Source organism: Procambarus clarkii, chromosome 72 (assembly GCF_040958095.1).
Source record: "Procambarus clarkii isolate CNS0578487 chromosome 72, FALCON_Pclarkii_2.0, whole genome shotgun sequence".
Lineage (NCBI taxonomy): Eukaryota > Metazoa > Arthropoda > Malacostraca > Decapoda > Cambaridae > Procambarus > Procambarus clarkii.
Window position 1 is genome coordinate 11698309 of NC_091221.1, and position 21215 is coordinate 11719523.

The window sequence follows — 21215 nt, forward strand, 5'->3', positions numbered from 1 at the left end:
ATTGTAATACAATAACCATGTATTACATAAATTGTAATACAATAACCATGTATTATATAAATTGTAATACAATAACCATGTATTACATAAATTGTAATACAATAACCATGTATTATATAAATTGTAATACAATAACCATGTATTACATAAATTGTAATACAATAACCATGTATTACATAAATTGTAATACAATAACCATGTATTATATAAATTGTAATACAATAACCATGTATTACATAAATTGTAATACAACCATGTATTACATAAATTGTAATACAATAACCATGTATTACATAAATTGTAATACATGGTTGCAAGTTTCCTTAACAGTTAACAAACCATGGTGTGATTGTTATACATTCTTTTCCACAGCCTGAATATTTGTTGCTCTGTTGAATCTGAAACACATATAAAATAAATTATCTGTGAATGAGCAGAATTAAATATTTTTCCAAGCAACCACTTGAAAGAAATGAAAAAGAACTGCAATATCTTTTGCCTTTAAAGCAATAGGTTAATCAAAGCATATTCAACTTCTACATTAATCCATTAAATTCATTTGAAAGAATTCTACAAATTAAGATAATTAAAAATACTGTAATAAAATTTATAAATGTTTGTTTTCTACAGTACATCATATGCATAACAAAGTTGCGCACAATAGTATTTAATCTTAGAAAAAAGAAAAATATCAGAATTAAGAAATGAAAAAAGATTAATGCTATGGGATTACATCCTAAAGAAGGCCACATGCCACATCCTAGGGAGATCTCGATACAAGCCATATAATACTATATCATATATATTATTATATTCCCAGGTTTCTTGTCCCCGAAAAAGGAGAAATATATATCCCAATTGTACCTTTTTTTACGGAAACTAGATACTATAGCAATTATGCATTCATTAATTAAGATGTTGAATAGTGAGGGGCTTAAGACTCCGCCTTGAGGAACCCCAATTCCATATTCATTGTGCTTGCAACAGAATCGTCAAATATAACATTGGCTTTCCATCTTGTAAGATAATCAAATAAAACCCTATAATATTTATATTTTTATAGCTAATATGATGTGTCTACTAGACAAAACATATAGTTTAGCAGACACGGTTAATCATCCATTTGCTCCAAAATAATTGACCTATTTACCGTACTGCTCTAAAGCCAGATAAATCAATTCAGTGGAATTAAGATAGATAAAGATAAAGATTAAGCCACCCAAAAGGTGGCACAGGCATGAATAGCCCGTAAGTGGTGGCCCTTTTGAGCCATTACCAGTATCATGAGCTGATACTGGAGATATGTGGAGGTGCGACTGCACCCTGCGCGACGGGAGATGTCTCCAGTGTCAGTGGAAGTGTTTAAAGTGCGCGGCTCCACCAAGCTTTGGAAAGTGTTAGGAGGAGAGGTTGCGTGAGGCGAGATGTGTCAGTGTGAGAGCTGGACGTGCTGGGGGAGGGTGTGCGACGCTCTCACTCAACCTGGGTAAGTACGGTACACTGGAGCTCCCCATCCCACCTTTCACTCTCACTTTATACATAAGAATGAAGGTAACTGCAGAAGGCCTATTGGCCCAGCTCCTATTTATAATCACCCAAACTCATTCATCTATATGTCTAACAGATTAAGATAGTAATTAGAGCGATGAAGATAATGTACATTGACCACAACACAGCAGTTGCAACATCAGGATCTGTAGATTGGTACAAGAATTCAACCAACTACGAACCACTTAGTTTGATGAAAGGGAGCAGTAGAACAACGGAAGTACACTTACATCGCATCAGGCTTGGATACCTATGTGCATGGGGGAATAGGTTTACAGGTTCCGGAAGATGAGAGGAAATGTCAGCACTGTGGAGAAATGCCCAACAGACCACTGGAACATTATCTAACACAGTGCACAGTTATACCCACAACAGACCACTGGAACATTATCTAAAACAGTGCACAGTTACAGCCACAACAGACCATTGGAACATTATCTAACACAGTGCACAGTTACAGCCACAACAGACCACTGGAACATTATCTAACACTGTACACAGTTACACCCACAACAGACCACTGGAACATTATCTAACACAGTGCACAGTTACAACCACAACAGACCACTGGAACATTATCTAACACAGTGCACAGTTACACACACAACAGACCACTGGAACATTATCTAACACAGTGCACAGTTACAAACCCATTAAGATTTCAACTTAGATTCAACAGAGCAGAATAATTTGTTAAACACATGGGAACAAAATCTTACTGAAGCGACCATACGAGTCATAAATACTCATACTCCGCCCAAGTAAAACAGAAACAAGCAACACTTAGTGGGCCAGCCAGAGGCTTAGGGCCCGTGCAAAAAAATCTATATGTCTAACCTACGCTTGAAACAATCAAGGGCTCCTACTCTTATTATGTTATGTGGTAATTGGTTCCAGAAAATCAACAACCCTGTTACAGAACCAGTATTTACCCAGGTCTTTCCTAAATCTAAACTTATCTAATTTATGCCCATTGGTTTGTGTTTTGTCTTGTGTTGATACTTTTAATACCATATTAATATCCCCTTTGTTATGTTCATTTATCCACAGTATCATAACACACACCGCAGCTCACAGTATCATAATAAACCTTATACCTGGGGGTCTTATCCCTACACAGTATACCCGGGGTCTTGTCCCCCCTACACAGTAAACCTTGGGTCTTATCCATACTCAGTTTACCTGGGGGGAGGGAGGCTTACCCATAAACAGTATACCTTGGAGCTCTAATATGCCTTTCATACACTTACAGCCCCGCTCCTGTGCAAGGTAAGTCTACTACGGGCTCACCGTAGCCTGTGCTACTTGAAACTTTTGTTCCCAATAGCTGAATCTAAAACAAGCACTGAGGATCGATTTTTTCCTCTGCACAGTATCTAGGGGAGAAAGTTTATCCTGCAAAGCAGTGCTCGAAGAAGGGTTTTTTCCATCATGCATATTACTATATGGAATTTTGTATATTATTATATAATAATATAACTGTATATGCCTGCGAGATTTCTTCTCTTCATGTTCAGCTGTAATTTGGAAGCCTATGAATCATCCGTGGATTTTTGTTATCATGCACAATACCTCGGGAATTTTCATCATTCATGCACAATACCTTGGGAATTTATCATGCATGCACAATACCTTGAGAATTTTCATCATTCATGCACAATACCTTGAGAATTTTCATCATTCATGCACAATACCTATGGAATTTTCATCATTCATGCACAATACCTTGGGAATTGTCCTCATTCATGCACAATACCTTGGGAATTTTCATCATTCGTGCACAATACCTTGGGAATTTTCATCATTCATGCACAATACCTTGGGAATTTTCATCATTCATGCACAATACCTTGGGAATTTTCATCATTCATGCACAATGCCTTGGGAATTTTCATCATTCATGCACAATACCTTGGGAATTTTCATCATTCATGCACAATACCTTGGGAATTTTCATCATTCATGCACAATACCTTGGGAATTTTCATCATTCATGCACAATACCTTGGGAATTTTCATCATTCATGCACAATACCTTGGGGAAAGGGGGGAGGGGTTCATTGCCCATGCACATTACCTTTTGGGGTTCTCTTTCTGCTCCGCACAGCTCACGTTTGTCCTCATATTGTACTGTGAGGTTGTCCTCATACTCAAGGCTGGGCGCAGTAGCCTCTCCACCCCGACCATCACCCCCATGAACCCTACAGTCTCTATAAGCGTGGGATTATAGGGCGAGTGTGTGACACTGTGCCCCCTTCCTGTAGCGGTTTATACTAGTCATGCAATTGTCGAGAGTGGGAGGGGGGAGATAATGGTTTTAATAGACAGCAGCAGTGTACAGGGGAAGAGATCAAAGGGGTTAAAATGACTCACGGCCGCACACAAGCATACTAGTTCGTGGAAATATTTTGTAATGACTGGTGGATCGGGTGTTGGGGCTTATCACAAACGACTGTTGTAAAACATAAGAACATAAGAACAAAGGCAACAGCAGAAGGCCTATTGGCCCATACGAGGCAGCTCCTATTTATAGGAGCGTTTAGAAGAAAAAGAGAAGCATTTAGTTCTCCCTGGCATCTGACTCCACCAAATTTGTTTAGTGTATGCCTCCAAGAATCATTGGGCTCCCTATTCCAAAAACGTTTATAATTCTTTTGTTCTAAGCTAATTTAACATGACACTTTGCAAGCTCAATTCTCAGAGTGGACTAAAGGAACATGGTTTTTGAGATACTTTTTAGAGTCCTCATTTCGTACATGCACTCGACGGCTCTTTGTTTTTAATGATAAGCTAGTTTGTTGGACTTGTTTGAAAAATGATTGTTTTTGCTTATCAACTGAATCTTTATTCCGGACCTAAACATTCTTATTCTGTTTTCTGTTTAAGATTACCAGAACATGCATTATTATGTAAACATGTCCTAATTCACCACAAAGTTATTTCGGTACATTTTTTTTTTTCAGATGAAATTCTACCGTGGGTGTCCAGGTCCAAGCTATATATTAGTTACGCCAGCCTCACACTCACTCTTGAAATTTGGGAAGTACCAATAGACAAAAGGGTTAAGGCGGATTAAATGAAAACCAGAGGTTGAAACAATTAAGGCAGCTACATGTATATGGACTCCAACGACGTTAGTGTAATATAATTTCATTGATTGGTAATGTGAATGTAAACGCCTAGTGACATTGAACATGCTTCTGGCCACAGCAAGAACAACACAATATTGTCATGGACATTAGGAAAATATAACCACAATGGAGAAATGATTTTTAATATCGTGATCACTACCTCCACAGAACTTATATACAAGTAAACAAGCCTTGCTACATATTCAAGTTGAAGTAAGTTTATTGAGACAAGAAAAAAAAAATCTCAAAGGGATAGAGTAGCTTAGGCTATTTCTACCCCCCCCCCCTACCTTGCTACATATTTATCTAAAACCAAATAAAAGTATAAGGGAAACAAATATAATATGCATGAATTAGTAACAAGCATCCAAGGGCTTAAAAGGTGATAAACATTAAATATTAAAGAGCGATTGCTCCATCGCGCTGGTTGGTGTTCCTGGCTGCAGCCATCAGAGGCTAGCGGTCAGCCAGACTGGGAACTACTCCAGCTCCACACTCCACCACCCATACAGGCACGCCAGTCCTCTCTACACTAACCATCTACAACAAGAACATTCCTCTGCACAAGATACATAACGTTGTGATGCTGGACATATTCTTTGGACTCGACAACTCGTGTGCTTCGGGACAAATGTAATATTTTTGTTAAATTATAGTGAAAGTCCTGTGTTTTCCACGGTAAACATAATTTAATGATTTTAATGAAAAATTGTGTTGTGTTAATATATTAAAACGAGTTCTGGAAAATCAATTCGACGAGTTAGTGTTATGAAAGCGTTTACGAGCAAAGAAAAGATTGCTTGTTGAGACAGTACGAAACTGGTAATTCAGTTCTTGTCGCTGCTTGTGCCCATACAACTAACATAGTCTAATTGGTCAATAAAGAGCCGTACGTGACCTTGTAGTAGTGACGAGCAAGTATGTTATCCAACGGCTATACAGCAGTCGCTCAGGAAGATGGTGATCACTACTATCTCAGGGAAGAGGTAAGTCCTGTGTACACGGTGAATTGTTCAAGCATGCTGGTGTGCTTCACGGAGTTCAGTGTCACAATTATTGAGTATGCTTTGTGCTTTGCCACATGAAACACTGGTTAAAAAGATAGAGGCTCATGGTATTGGGGTGCTATATTAAGTTGGATTAAGACATGGATATACCAAAGGAAACAGTATAAATGGAGTTAAGTCAGAGTGGGAAGATGATGTAAGTGGAGTGCCTCAAGGGTCTGTCTTGGGACCTCTGTTGTTTATAATATATATAAATGATAGATTCAGGTTTGAGTAGCAACATTTGCAAATTTGCCGATGATACAAAAATCGGTAGGGAAATTAACACACAAGACTCGCTATCACTTAAAGTTGATCTAAATAGTTTTAAAATGGTCAAAAGATTGTCAGATGCAGTTTAATGCTGATAAATGTAAAGTTCCGAGGCTAGGTAATGGTTACAAGATATGAGCTAGATGGTGTTGAGATTGCAGAGTCTCGATTAAGATTGCGAAGTATTTATTGGTGGTTATAAATAGCTGCCTTGTATGGGCCAATAGGCCTTCTGCAGTTACCTTTGTTCTTATGTTCTTTGAGACTGCTACAGTCATGCTAACGTACGCTTTATGAATTTAAATAGGCTTACTTGGAGATTACTGTTACACCAATTTAAGGAGGTCACTTGACATGGTTTTTCATTAACCCTACGGTTAAAATTCCCAGAATTGTGCGAGAAAATTGTATGTTTACCTGTACATGCACTTCATAGTGTACACGTGGTAGGCTCCGTGCACACATCCTGCAGTTGTCAGATTTGAAACATGCTAATTCTATGTAAATTATCTATATATTGGCCTTGATCATGCTAACGTTATAGGCACACAATTAACAATTAGGTCATGCAGAGTAGTTCGCAAGAAAACTAACTTGCAGATTTTCCATTTCCATACATAAGAACAAGGTAACTGCAGAAGGCCTATTGGCCTAATAGGCCTAGAAGGCCTATTTTGTTTGGTAACACGGGAACATTTAACTTGACTAACCTCGTTGGATGTAAAACCTTTTCCTGTATGAAGGTAGCCTACCACGTGTTGTACAAATTGAACATCAGTACATCCTATTTTTAGTTTTATGCGTAGTGTGGTGTGCATTCTTTATTGCCATCATGTTACACTTTAATATACGGTTCTACTGTTGACCATTGTAATGGACAATGATGCTCTGATTTTTTTAGTGTTGGTTTGGGTCATGATGCGGGCAAGGTTAAATAGGCCACAATGACGCTCACCTTGACACACTTGTTCACCTTCAAGGCTAGACCTGACTAGGGCCAGAGGACGGGTCCTAAGTAACGGTACAACCAGGCCAGCATACTGACTTTCCCTACCTTCCCGTTCTCACTTTCAATCTAACATTTAAGGGCTAGAATAACAAATCTGGTAACGTCCCGGTTTAGGCAAAACAGTTTCTATTAAATGTGACAAGGTTTGATAAAAGGAAAACGTTCTCGACTCGCATGCTAGTAACGTTCATATGCTAGTATTCTTTCATACAAATGACGTCTCATTCTAGTGCAATGTTACCCTGGGTGGTAGGAGGTTTTTACCTGATATTAAGCTCACCTTGAAGAGCAAGGAAGTGCATTTTGTAATAATTTATAGCAGTAGGTTTGCCTTGGTAAACTAAAAATATATTCGCGGAAAAACTACTCTCTAGGAAGCAAGATCCTATGCTTATACTTATTTTATAAACGGTAAAACAGCTAGTCTTACTCTAGAGAAATTGGCAAGACAATTCAAGCTTCATAACGAATAACTCCCTAGACTAGCATTGCTCTAGTTTTACGGACCATTTTTAGCCTCGCCCTGAAAAGGGACGAAACTAGGCTAGGTCTAATTTCAAACAGGGACAAAACTAGAATTGTGCGCTTGTCTATTCCCTTCAGTGAGAGATCATGCTTCCATCCTCCTAATAGAACGTCGCATTTTGACGTATATTTTACCCAAGGCCAAAAACTGCCGTTTTATATAACATTTTATATATTTTATATTTATATAAAACATTTTATATAATAAAATGTTGTTATTACGTCTGCGGATTGAGCAAGGCTGCTGCCAGTCACTGCTGCTTGGCTGCTCGCTCGCTGGTGGCTTGCTTCACCTTCAAAAACTGGTACATGGTTTGTATTTTAATGTATTTATAACTCCGCCGTAATCAATTTTAGTATTATCACATTTGCTTAAATAAAATAAATACCAGTATTTGCGATTAAAACTCGATTCAGTTCCTCTTTCCGACATGAAGTAGGACACCTGTTTTTTTTTGTTAGTGGGGGGGGGGGGTTATTCTCTATAATACACATTAGTAATACACGACTAGTAAAATAGTTGTATATTATCGGCGTGACAAGTACACCTTGAGCAACGTGACGACAGCACGTGTGAAAGTGAGTGGGGCCACCACAGTAGGAACAAGACCAGACGCAGGCTGTTACAACGCTCTTGTTTTGTCTCCCACTGTTGAAATTTTGGTATTATTGCTGTCGTGGCTAGACCCAACGACCCCAGCATGGCGGGGCTGTTCCCCCTGATGATGAGCAGTCGACTTTGAGTGACTCTTGGGGGGGGGGGGGGAAATATAAACCGAGTGTTTAATATTAGTACCAATCAAGATCACCAAATTGCCCAAAAGATTGTGGAATAGGCTCCCAGAGAAACACAATCTGGAACCTGCTTGACTTGGCCAGTTGCTTGGCCTGGTGCCCGGGAAAAAACTACCAAATGTGTGTAAAGGTAGATGCAAACTCGCCACACACGCACAGAAAATGCTTGGTAAGTATGGCTACTGCAATGTCTATGGATATCTTCTTTGCCAGACATTAAAGAGGAGTACCCAGTGGCTTGTTCTTACAACATCGCAGTGGATCTTCCTTACCAACTTTGGCTCAGTGGCGACTTTTGATAGTTGGGAGTATTTTCTTCTTGATTTACTCAATCTGAAAAACCTGGAGGTATTTTAACTCTACATTGGAAGTATTTGACCCTACACATACTGTGTATTTGTACTGAGAAAGTAGAACTGATAGAGACATGCAGCCCAGAGTTGCTTGTTAGATGGGTGGTAGTGAGTCAGAGCAAGTATAATTGCCGAGGAGAGATGGTTGTGGCAGCCCGGGCCGCCGACAGTATAGTCTAGTGGAATTTCACCGTTTCCTGAAGTCTTAAGATGATACAACTGAGCCCCGAAGCAGTACAAGTATTGATGTAAGAAAATAACTAAAATTATATACTAGTTGTTAGGTGTTTTAATAAGATAAATTAGACTGCTTGTAACTAGCCACGTTGAGGCTTTTATATATACAATACTGCGCTCACATAGTTCTCAATTATGTGATTTTTAAAGTGGATGTAAGCGCTAACAGACTATTATCAAGCTACTGCCCAGAATAAATTAATGCAATGATCTCAGTTTATCGTAATTGTGTCGTACTTAGTTTGAAATTATTTAATTTAAAGTCTAACCCATTCCATTTAATTAAAACTCGAACACTGAAGTTCTTCTTGATGTCTCTCCGGCGCCTCCAGCCTCACCATAGGTCTGTGCACCTGTTTAAATATTCAACTTAGCCTTTGTCGACCGTCAGATCTTTCTTATTTGTAGGCTGTATTGTTTCTTCTGCGTGGCAAGACGTGGCTTCCTCAGCCGTTCACTACACCTCGAGACGCCTCATTTCCTGAACAAGTATTATATATTAGACTATATTTAGTTCATTTGTATACTTTTTTCTGCTAATGTTACACGCCAGAGCTGAATACTAGAGGGGCGACTCTCAAAGTTGTATTGTGTGTGCTGAAGGATATTGTCAGTATAATACTGTACAGGTGTATAAGCATGCTTTGGATTTTTAATTTTAGAAATCCGGAATTTTTAAATTGAGTGTTCGCTAACAATTGTGTAATAATAATTTTAATATAGAATGGCTTTCTTTCTAATGGATACGGCAAAGTGTCTGATATTCCAATACCTATGAACCTTCTCTTAAAAAGTCAGATACGTAGACCCACACGCAGCCTGTTCAAACCATTTTACATGCATTATATTTGAAGAGGGTTTTGCCTAATTGGAAGCGTTCGAATTTGTGCAACACACCTGCCCTATAGAAGATTCTTCATACTATTTAGAAAGCGTCAGTATTACGCTGTGGTCTTACGGGCTATTCACGCCCGTGCCACCTCTTGGGTGGCTTAATCTTCTTTCATTTACGCCGTGGTTAAAAGAGTAAGAATTGATGTGCATTAAATGGAGACCTGCTGCTGCTACATGAGCACTGTTGAGACGACTATGGGGCTGAATACTGCACTTACACAAAACACCACCGAGATTATTATTCTTAATTATAAACACGCCAAATATAAGTTGACATTTTCACCTGAAAACAATCCTACGCTACAGGAAAATTACTTCGATTTGTTTCATAACTGCTCCACCACTCAAATATTGTAGATGAGATATACCTTCATGTAGTTGACAACTAATAACAAAGCTAGTTTAAGGGGTGAAGCGCATGTTGAGAATGGTTTGAGGTTTGTGTTAGGATGCCAGTGTGTGTGATTTCATAACACCTCTGACCTTTGCTGAGGAACAAGTACACACACAACAGCTCGTTAGTGTTAAGGCCAAGAGAGAAACTGGTGAAGGAAAACTTCTATGTGAGGAGCACCAGGGTGTTGATGGTAGACTTAGCAGCAGTGTTAGAAGGTCAGCTGTGGTAGGTTCCTCACCGAGCTAATTACTCATTTTCCTTCCACGTTCTAAACCACACATCATGGCCATCCGTACGTGTAATACGGACATTGAGGTCATAAAATATTTAGTGTACAGTATAATATGTACAAGCAGACAGACAGACGGATGCGAGCGCTCACTGAAGACAAGTCACAGCCTAGTGACTGTCGCCTCGCCCTGCATTTTAAATTATTAACATGCAGTTACCATGTTATCTTAATTTAACTATAACACCATGGGGCTTTTCGTGCTTTTAAATTTAAAATATACAGCCAGATATCAGCCTTACAGATCAGACAATGCTTAAAATACTTTAGCTACGAGGACTTCACCATCCAGTATTCAGGAACGAAGTATGTGTTGAGAGAGCACAAGGACAGCAACTATACCAGCGAAGAAAACAGGCTGTGTACTGTGTGTGGAGACACACACCTGTGTATCAGTGCTGTACATGCTGATATGACATGTTCACTTGTAATATGAGTAACGTTGTCCAATACGCTTTCCCTCCGGGGCAAAATTTGATAATTGAACTTTACACTACTATACGAGGAGTTTGGATTTTCTTATTAATAGCGACAAAATTCTTAGTAGCGTCTCCTTTTAGTAGGAACATAACTAATATAATAGCAAGATATCTTCAAGTTAACCCAGCTCTTCTATTTTTACTGGCAGACTATTACATTTGGTACAGATTATGATGTAGCTGTTTCCGGTCAGAGCAACACGTCGTGGTGTAGCGGCGAGGAGCGCTAGTTAGGTCAACCGGAATAGTACCGTAACACTACTGGGACCAGAATCTGTATAACGGGGCGTGGCGAGGGTGGCAGTTTTGCCTGTCTGTCCTTGTACAACACACGCACTCCGTCGATGCTGCTTCAACAATAGCCTAATGTGAACTTTTTGCTCGGTCTGTGGAAAACAATCCCAGACATGCTGGCTTGCTTACACACTTCAGACTCTCCTGTTTTTTTTATTATTATTAAGGTTCTTTGTGTTGGGTTCATTAGCTTTGACAAGAAAATCTGCAAGCTTTTACTGTAACTTTTCCCCATTCCATCCCCCTTCTTCCTCCGTCCCCCTCCCCCATTATCCCCCTTTCCCTCTCTTTATCCCTCTCACCCCTCATCTACTCTTCTTCCCCTGTCCTCTCCCCCTCATCCCCTTCTCCAACACAATAAGAACAGTGGGTCTTTATCATTAATAAAATATTAAAAAGAAAAATAATTACCAGTTTGCAGCTGTGGTGGGTAGGCTTCGGGTCCACAGGACCTCTGTCTCAAAGGCCTCCGAGAGGCACCTCACGGCTCCCCTGACTCGCCCCATAACACCTTCCATTATTCTTATCCTTCGAGTCCTAATAATTGTATGCATATTTATTTTATTATTTATAAATGATATTTAAGTTGCTGCGGACCAGATAACAATTTTGTCTGGCCGGATGTGGTCCGTTGCTTAGAAATCCCTGCCCAAGACGGCTATTTATTTTTAGTTCCCTATTAACTAGTCGACGGGTCTCCAGCTGTGTCTACTTCACAACCACTTGGTGTAGAGGGATTAGCGGCAATACTAGCTCCACGTCTATTGTGTTAGCTGGTGATTTATATCATAGAGAACCGTTACCAATCAATATTTACCCGGGTATTTCCTGACTCTAAACTTATTCAATTTGTATCCATTGTGTGGTGTATTTCTTTGTCAGACGCAGCTGCTCCAAGTCTGATGTATGAATCACAGGCCGGATTATCAGGTAACCTTGCAAGATTCAAAAGGTCTCTTTTTGAACACTGTGAAAGGTCTGCTAGTTTTGCCCAATATGTTTAGAGCTAGTGTTGAAAAGTGTTGGTCCCGTAATGTTGTTAGTTCTGTGTACCTGTGGGCTAAACACGTTGCTTATCAACGGCCGCTAATGCGCTTCCTGCCATGTATTTAGTCTCGTAAATGGTTATTTTCGAGGCAAATTTGGAGAAAAGTCCTTCTAATGCTTTCAGTGTGTACATTTTTATGCATTTATTTCGCCTGCGCTCTAGAGAATACATGATAGTTTTGTAACGATTTTGCATCTTTATCTGAATTTATTTCCGCTCTTTTTTGTAATTGCAAATGTTGTTGTATAATCGTGCATCTAAATACTTTAATTAATAATAATACAAGATAAACACAGGTCCCAGGACAGCCCTGAGGGACTCCACTTTAAGCGGTTTTACCACTCTGATTTAACTCCATTTATGCAAACCCTTTGTACAGTGACGTAGACATTGGCATATGTTTTGAGTGAATGTAATAAAGCCACGCATAACTTAGGGTAACGACGATCTTATAACAATAGTCTATTATTAAGTATAACTATTAATAATACTGTCAGCTGACACTTTATCTGGGCAAGCGACACAAAGAAATTGAAAATTGAAATAAGTTTATTGAGGTAAAATACACACAAAGGGATGAGGTAGCTCAAGCTATTCTCACCCCTATTCGCGACACAAAGGGCCCTCTGACATAGATAGGCCGTTCTTAGACAATGGAATTACTAGCCTAGATGAGTCGGTAAGCTGTTATTTTAGATTTAGCTAATCAGAAGGAAATGTCTATGTAGCCCGTAAATAGGTAAGCTATTGTAGTAGGCTTTACTAACTCTCCCGCGATCAGTAGAACACTTGACCCAGCTATATTCAGTAGGTGGAATGAAGGATTGACTGTCATGGCTGCCGATCTCGTCTAACCTCTCGTGATTGCTTTCACATTTTAGTTACGCCCATGTTATATGTTTCAGCACTACAACAAAAAATGGTAAATAGTACAAAACAGGAAGGGTGGTTAGGTATTAAAATGGAAAAAAATCAGCATAGAATAGCGCTGCTTCCGTCTGGAATGCACCTTTGTCATTAGTGATTGCTGGAGTGTGGTGTGACGCAACTTGCTCACGAACACCCGCCAACTCCAGCGAGACGCAGCCTAGTCACGAACGTCTGGCGTCTCCAGCCAGTCTCAATTTTTAGCAATATTGCACGAAAGTTTTGAAAAAAAGATATAAACTTGAGTGCAATAGTTAAAACGTTATTAAAGTTATAACTACTGTTTGTGTTGTTTTTGAACAGCTTAAATATAAAATAAGCACATCAGAAAGGAACGCACAGTGTGATGATAATTTACGATCTAAACCTGTATCTGTAATGGTTTAATGATTGAAAGGTCGGCTGGAGATAAGTATTAGTTTAGGGTTCCACATTGGAGAAGGACAAGTGGGCTGGCAGTCGGTTCTCTCACACCGGCCAGCTCCACTACAACCGGATTTCCACAGATGAGTGACGTCACTGATAAGTTTTACATCCGTCTGAGGACAAACAAAAACAGCTGAAACGCGAGTTGACGGTGTAATTAGTGTGGGACCACGAGTTGACGGTGTAATTAGTGGGGGCCACGAGTTGACGGTGTAATTAGTGTGGGACCACGAGTTGACGGTGTAATTAGTGTGGGACCACGAGTTGACGGTGTAATTAGTGTGGGACCACGAGTTGACGGTGTAATTAGTGTGGGGCCACGAGTTGACGGTGTAATTAGTGTGGGGCCACGAGTTGACGGTGTAATTAGTGTGGGGCCACGAGTTGACGGTGTAATTAGTGTGGGGCCACGAGTTGACGGTGTAATTAGTGTGGGGCCACGAGTTGACGGTGTAATTAGTGTGGGGCCACGAGTTGACGGTGTAATTAGTGTGGGGCCACGAGTTGACGGTGAAATTAGTGGAGGCCCTAGAGTTGAATGGGCTTAGTGTTGTGGGGGCCACGAGTTGGCGGCAGTGTGATAAAAAGGTTCTTTTTATGCATTTACAATGCTAATCATAAACTAGTGTTCACATAGAAAATCCAGACAATCCAACTCTTAGAGATGCTCAAAGTACGAGAGGAAAAAGGATTTAAGAGAGATCCCTAAAACGTGCATATTATCAGGAAGATCAGAGCTAAGATAAAGGACTTCAGCTCGAGAAGTGCATGAAATCGGGTCCTGAATAATGAGCAGACAAGGAATATTTTGTCACGCCTGTTCAGGAAATCCCCTAGAACAAGGAAAATGTTCATGGAAGCTGTAACCAACGATAGAAAATATCATTCGACGTACATAGTAAAGACAGATGTACACTGACTTTACTAGGGCTCTAGATAAAGCTCTATCTAGAGCTCTAGATATAGATCATTGGTAAAAATACTCAAATGACAATGGATAACAGACGCACACAGGGAAGCATTTTTGTATTGTGCATTAGCCTTGAGAGTGACAAAACCCATCATAAAGTTTACAGGTGATTCGAAGACCAACGTGGAAAGTAAAGAAAATATTGTAGCTTTACAAAATCATTTAAACAGATAAGTGGCCAAAAACTGACAAACGCTCTTCAGTATCGAAAGTGCAAAACTTTACAAATGTAATATAAACACCTTGAGGGGGAAGATGATTTCACAGTAATGGTACAGACATTTAAAGCTTTTAATTATAATAATCAAATGAACATTTGATGTTAAAAAAAAATGCTTATCCAACTTTATAAATAAATCCCTATTGTGCTCCCGCCTTGATTGTAGTATTTAAGAATAACCTCGCCTACCAAAAAAAAATAAATCGCCCATGTCAGTTGCCAACTAGATAAATCCTGCAAATCAAATGCAATATCATTCATTGATAACTGGGAACACTTTTATGGAGAACATTTTAGGGAATGAAATACCTAGAACATCTTGGTCAAACTGTGCGTGTGTAATGGGTGGCTTTAATTTTAGTGGAATAAGCTGGATTAACAAAATAGGGAATACCAACGCAAATACTTTTTTTTTGAACTAGTTAATAATTACTTAATTAAGCAAGATATTAAGGAAACAAAAATATTTTAGACTTGGTGTTTACCAACAGGGAGACTCAAATAGATGACAACGAAATAGGGAGTGACCTAGGGATCAGTGATCACAAAGAAATCGGATATGGCATTGAATGTAATGGATGTGTAAGAGAATTCTAAGGTGCCAGATTTCCGAAAAGCTGATTTGACTAAAATGTCTTCGAAGGGATAGGCTAGACAGACCTAACCATGGGAGGCGGGCCGGACTTGGAATGAAATGTGAACCTATCAGTTACGTGACGTAACAATGGATTGAAATGTAGATTGAAAATATAACTTGGTTAAAATATGCAGATGATGAGTCACAATAACGTGGCTGAAGATATGAAGCTCAAACCACACACCAGAAAATGAAGAGACGACGACGTTTCGGTCCATCTTGGGCCATTATCAAGTAGATTTGATAAGACTAACAAAGATCAACGTTTTTTTTTTTTGTGTGTAGGTAGTTTTAGGTGGGTAGAGGTAGGTAGATAGGGGGAATGGAGTTCACGCGTTTTAATACTCGGTATTCTACAACCTGTCCTACAATATTGCATTTTGAAGTCCAAATTCCCTGCGGATAAAACGGTGTACTCCAAACCATAGATAGCGGTTCACATTCACATTAGTACATTGTGACAATTAGAGAGAACGGACTGACCAGCTGTCATAATCCCTGGTGTCTATATTCACTGGTGGGTAAACATGGTGGTGTCAGATGTAAGGAAACTTGCCCAAAACGTCACTTAAATCACAATTATATATATAAAACACTTAAAAATGTACTAGTATATTGTAAAAGAAATTGATAACAGGGGAGTCAGACTACTATAGTCTCACCAGAATCTACGAAGTTTCCCTGTTTTCTATAACAGCGGACGAGTGAAAGTGCCGTGTGGGTGCCACATACTGCCACATTATTACACAATGTTCACCTACGTAAACACTTATATTTTAGTCCTTGTTATATTGGTGGTATATGTAATGTGGCTTAATATCTGACATCTTAAATACGTACGCAAAAATGATACGATAAAATTAAGTTTTGTTTCCTGTTGAGTTGCCTAAAATGTTAAAAATGACAATTATGAAACGTAATACTACATTGTTTCACTATGGCAAACGCATACGTACATTTCACACAAACTCCGTCCCGTATGATTATAGCATGACTACTCCAGCTGAAGTTAGACATGCAGGTAAGTCAGGTTAAACACGCGGGGACACTAAAGCCCCGAAATCATCTCAAGATAACCTCAAGAAGATAGTCGTATGATCTGAAGGCGATATATAACCTTGGGCTTGTTGCCTGACCCTCTCCATCACACACGGAAACCAAACTAGGAAACTTCTTAACCGGCGTCACGGGCAAGCGAAGCTGTGAAGGGTATGTGTAGCCTCTCCCAGGATGCACACTTCATATATGGGAAGCACAAGCTTTCCACCATGTTATGCTATCGTAATTACGACCCCTCGAAGCAGGCAAGACAAGAGTTGTTTATAATGACAAGTGTCATTATAAGCATACTTGAATGATGTCATTTTTATAGAAAAAAACAAGTGTGCATAAAGTATTCTTGACATTAGGCAAACAATAACTTCTGAATCAGATTAAGTGATACAACTTTAGGAATTGTGTGTTGTTAATAACTAGTATTTCATAAGTAAAATAAATCAATTAGTATCTATAATTATGAACTTTAAAGGAAAAACTAGTCTTGATGCTGATTTTACGTGTGTATTTACCGTTTTATTAACCAGTATAACATTGAAGTAAAAAGCTTTTTAGAAAGCCTACTAAAATGTTTTTTTTAGCACGACAGGTAATAAATGGTATCTGATATTATAAGCAACAAGAAACACGAAGCTGACATTATAAGCTTGGTGTATTACACATACACAAGCATCATGTGTGCAAATATTTACTCATGCTCAAGTGCGCACGTTCATCTGAACGTTAAACTTTTTGCATAATAAAATTATTCCTACGGTGCAATGGAGTTCCCAGTGGGATCGAACCTGCCACGTTGCAAGCAAGTGACAGACGCTCAAACCACTACACCACAGGATTAATGCGATATATTCTGGTGTGTCTGAGCCACACTCTAGTGGACGGGACTATGTTGTTAAAGATTTAGCTGCTCAGGAGGAAGTGTCCATGTAGCACGGGCTATGGTGAGCCCGTAATGGACGGGGCTAAAGATGGCCTTCGTTATCTAGTGTTGTCCCCCCTCCTAGCTAACCCCCACCTAAACCCCACGTTCTCACGGTAGGTTTCCTAAGTTGCATTGTCAAACTTACCTCTCTTAATCACTGCAACTTCAGCGGGTGGATAATACCACGCAAAGATTACCAAATACAGTAGATGGGAAAAAGTACCACGAATGTCATAAATTACGGCTTTGTGAAATTTAAACTGTTGGTTCATATCCCCTCATCCCAGGTTTTTGTTGTACCACCCTACTCTTTAACCTAACGAAAATAACAAATTTGTTATTATAAATGCAGTTTGTGCGAGGTTTGGCATCACGTATTATGAAAACATTCAAGGGCACCACTGCTGCTGCTGTGAGCCGCGTTGGTTCAAAGTTGCGGTGTGGCTAAATTAACAACTTTCATGATTTTTATCAATAAAATTAACCCTGTCGTATTTTTTGGGTAGATTTAAATATTACTCTTGTTGACCTCAACCTTGTATGAGGTGAGAACAGTCTTAGTTCTATGATAACTTGCAGAAAGCCTAATGACACGCACGTGGTAGCTTCTATTTACATCCATACAAACACATAAATTAAAAATTTACATATTAAAAATTTACATAAATTATAAATCCATGGAACCACCTACCCGCCAAACTCATAAATTTTAAATTCCATCTGGAAAAGATCATAAAGGCAACTGGGAGTGGGCGGACCTTCGACAAGCCGCAGTCTTCCTGTCCTCGTTGAAGCCACTAGTATTAGTTGCCCTCGGGTAAATTGATGTAAATAAAATCATTCAATCGTACCACTGACATTGACAAGCACCCTCCACTACGGGACCATCAACCACCTCCCTTTGATTGGACACGGCAGCTAGAAACGGTAATTTTATAATTGGTTTTAACCTGCGGCCAAGACAGTTAAAATACGACAGGTCTTGGCCGCAGGTGCGGCCAAGCTGCGGGCGGACCACGGGTATAGGAGAGTGGCGGCCCGCATGCTTAGCACCCCTGCTATACATCTTTATTTTATTTATATACAAACGTTCTCACTTTCTTGTACAGTCACTAGCACACAGCGTTTCGGGCAAGTCCTCAAGCCTAATTTTCACACACATTCCCAGGAAGCAGCTGTTTAACTCCCAGGTGCCTATTTACTGCTAGGTGAGCAGGGACATCAGAGTGAAATAAACTCTGCCCATTTGTTTCCGCCTCCACCGTGGATCGAACCCGGACCCTTAGGAATATGAACACCGTCGACCTTAAAATTAGGATTAAGGTCCACCCAAGCCCTTACTAGAATGTACCATATATAGACGAGAATTGTAACAAAAATTGTCCATGAACTTTACTGTAAATATTAAAGTTAAATATATTTTACTCATAAGATTTTGGTGGGAACAGCAGGCGGTGTTCAGTAACTTTTGTAACGGTGGCGAGGCTACTTCTGCGGCACTGGTGAGAGTAATGGTGGGATTGTAGTGACGCGGTAGCTGCTGTGGGCGTGGCTGCTGTGGGCGTGTGGGGTGAGAGGCAGACAGAGATAGACACTATAGCGGAAGCAGGTGACAGGGATGCGGGAGGGTCCCTGACCTTCCGTCTAGCCATTCTTCCATATACTCATAAATGTAAACATCTCTACGTTCAAACATTCAACCATTTAACCATCTAATTCATCCACCCATTCACCCACAGATGTATGCGCAATAGTTTCTTGTAAACTTCCATCTCTCTAGGGGAAGTGTGTGTTGGTGAGGCAGTGGTCAGCAGGCAGGTGTGTGCGTGCATTAGGCTACATCTGGGTATTGTGCTACATCGTTGCACTCTATTACACCAGTATTAATATATGTATCTCCTTTAAAAAGTATAAAAAAAATTAATATCCACACATTTCCTACTAGATTGGTCCCTGAAGTAGACTCGAGCTACGAAGAAAGGCTGAGGAAACTAGACCTCTCCACACTGGAAAAAAAAGGGTAAGAGGTGACATGATCACGACATAAAATACCTTCAAAAGCATTGACGAAGTGGACAGTTACATGGGCATGAAAATGGGTAGAACGAGGATACCCTATACCTACTCTTTACAGTAGGTATGATAGAGGCATTGAAATTGGCGATCTGAAATTGGAATGCAGACCAATTTGTGAGCAGATAAATAAAAATACTTCGAGCCGAACTCTTCGCCTGCCGTGTCAACACCAGTAATATCTCCATTTGTATGTCCATATTTTAATATATATATATGAATCGTGGTGGTAAGCTGAATTACTGGTGTTAAGAATTGTCTATAATGTAATATTGCTCGTATTTAGGCGTCTGGTTTAGAGACAGGAGATGCATTCTTAATAGGATACGCCCGTAGGAGTTTTGTTTTGGGTTTGTTGACACTTCAGTAAAGAACACTAGACTCGCCAGCAGCCACTGGCTCGCCACAAGAACTGTGCTATATTACAGTAGACGGGCTGAAGTATGACTGCTAGTCTGAAGCCTCATTACGTGTAGCATTATTGTAGTAGCCTTTGTAGAGCTGGATCTCTGCTCCCCTGGCTAGCGACATCTGTTTGCCTGGGTTAATCCACCATTTGGTCCACGCGAGACATTTCCCGTCACGCAGGGTGCAGTCGCGTCTCCACAGATCTCTAGTATCATCTCTTGATATTGATAATGGCTCAAAAGGGCCACCACTTACGGGGTATTCATGCCCGTGCCACCTCTTGGGTGGCTTAATCTTTATCAATATGGGTTACTCGCAGCAGTAACATAATAAAGGCGCGAACATTAACGCGGGGAAACGGATAAGATGGTACAATCGGATGTTATATACGAGTATGACACGCTTCCCGTCCCTCGGGCAACAGCTTGCACCACACTTGCTTGCACGTTCTCCCTCCCCTGGCTCTCAGCTCGTCATATTCGCCCACAGAATGGCGCCCTCAATGGCGTAAGTTCATAAATTGTGTTGGGACCGAGGACAAATATCGTTAGTTGGAGCCTAGTCCCTGTACACGCTGAGGGAGGCCCACCCCGCCACCCACGTACCGAGGCTCGGCGCCCTTCTACCTGTTTGTACAGGTGCTGAGAATGAGTAAATGTTTCGCATAAATGGTTTTAACAATATTAAGTTATTAGCAGCAGGTGTTGGTGCGCCGTCTGGAGACCTCACCGGTGTCTGCTCTAGCACACTTACTCCTCACGGCCACCCTATTTTCCCCAGTCCCTTACCCTAGTAGTGCAGACACAGACACGGCCCAGCCATCGTGTCTGTGTCTAATGTCTGTGTCAGTCTGTTTAGTGAAGGGAGAGAAAGAGACTCTTATGCAGGCGATGAGTCACAATAACGTGGCTGAAGTATGTTGACCAGACCACACACTAGAAGCTGAAGGGACGACGACGTTTCGTCGAGAGAGACTTAGATTTCCATACTCAACATTTTGACTAGGCTTCAAGGTCAGCTTTTCTTCCCCGGTAATTGTTTATCATTAGGGGCCGAGCAGCACCACATTGTGACTTCTCGGAATCCGGGATGACATGATGATTGTTGCTGTCGGAGGCGGCTAGTTTATTGTGCACCTCATACTCGTGTTGCATAAAATCTTAGCCCGGTGTCCCAAGGTTCACGGGCTCACCATTGCCCGTGCTACTTGGAACTTGTTCAGAGTAGCTGAATCTATACCAACAACAGTAGTCCCAAG

General features: G+C 40.3%; 1 protein-coding gene across 3 annotated transcripts in view; it reads left to right on the forward strand.

Moving 5' to 3' along the window:
- Positions 1-1345: 1345 nt before the first annotated feature.
- LOC123773712 (venom dipeptidyl peptidase 4) overlaps positions 1346-21215 on the forward strand; it is an 87889-nt gene continuing 68019 nt past the window's right edge. The window contains exons 1-2 of one of the 3 annotated variants that reach the window (XM_045767576.2): positions 1346-1486; positions 4512-5665. In XM_045767576.2, coding sequence (XP_045623532.1) covers positions 5600-5665 — 66 coding nt within the window. In that variant the 5' untranslated portion in view covers positions 1346-1486; positions 4512-5599. Of the gene's footprint in view, positions 1487-4511; positions 5666-13824; positions 13884-21215 lie in introns of those variants that run through there. The other 2 variants (XM_045767575.2, XM_069312514.1) reach the window with 2 other exon arrangements.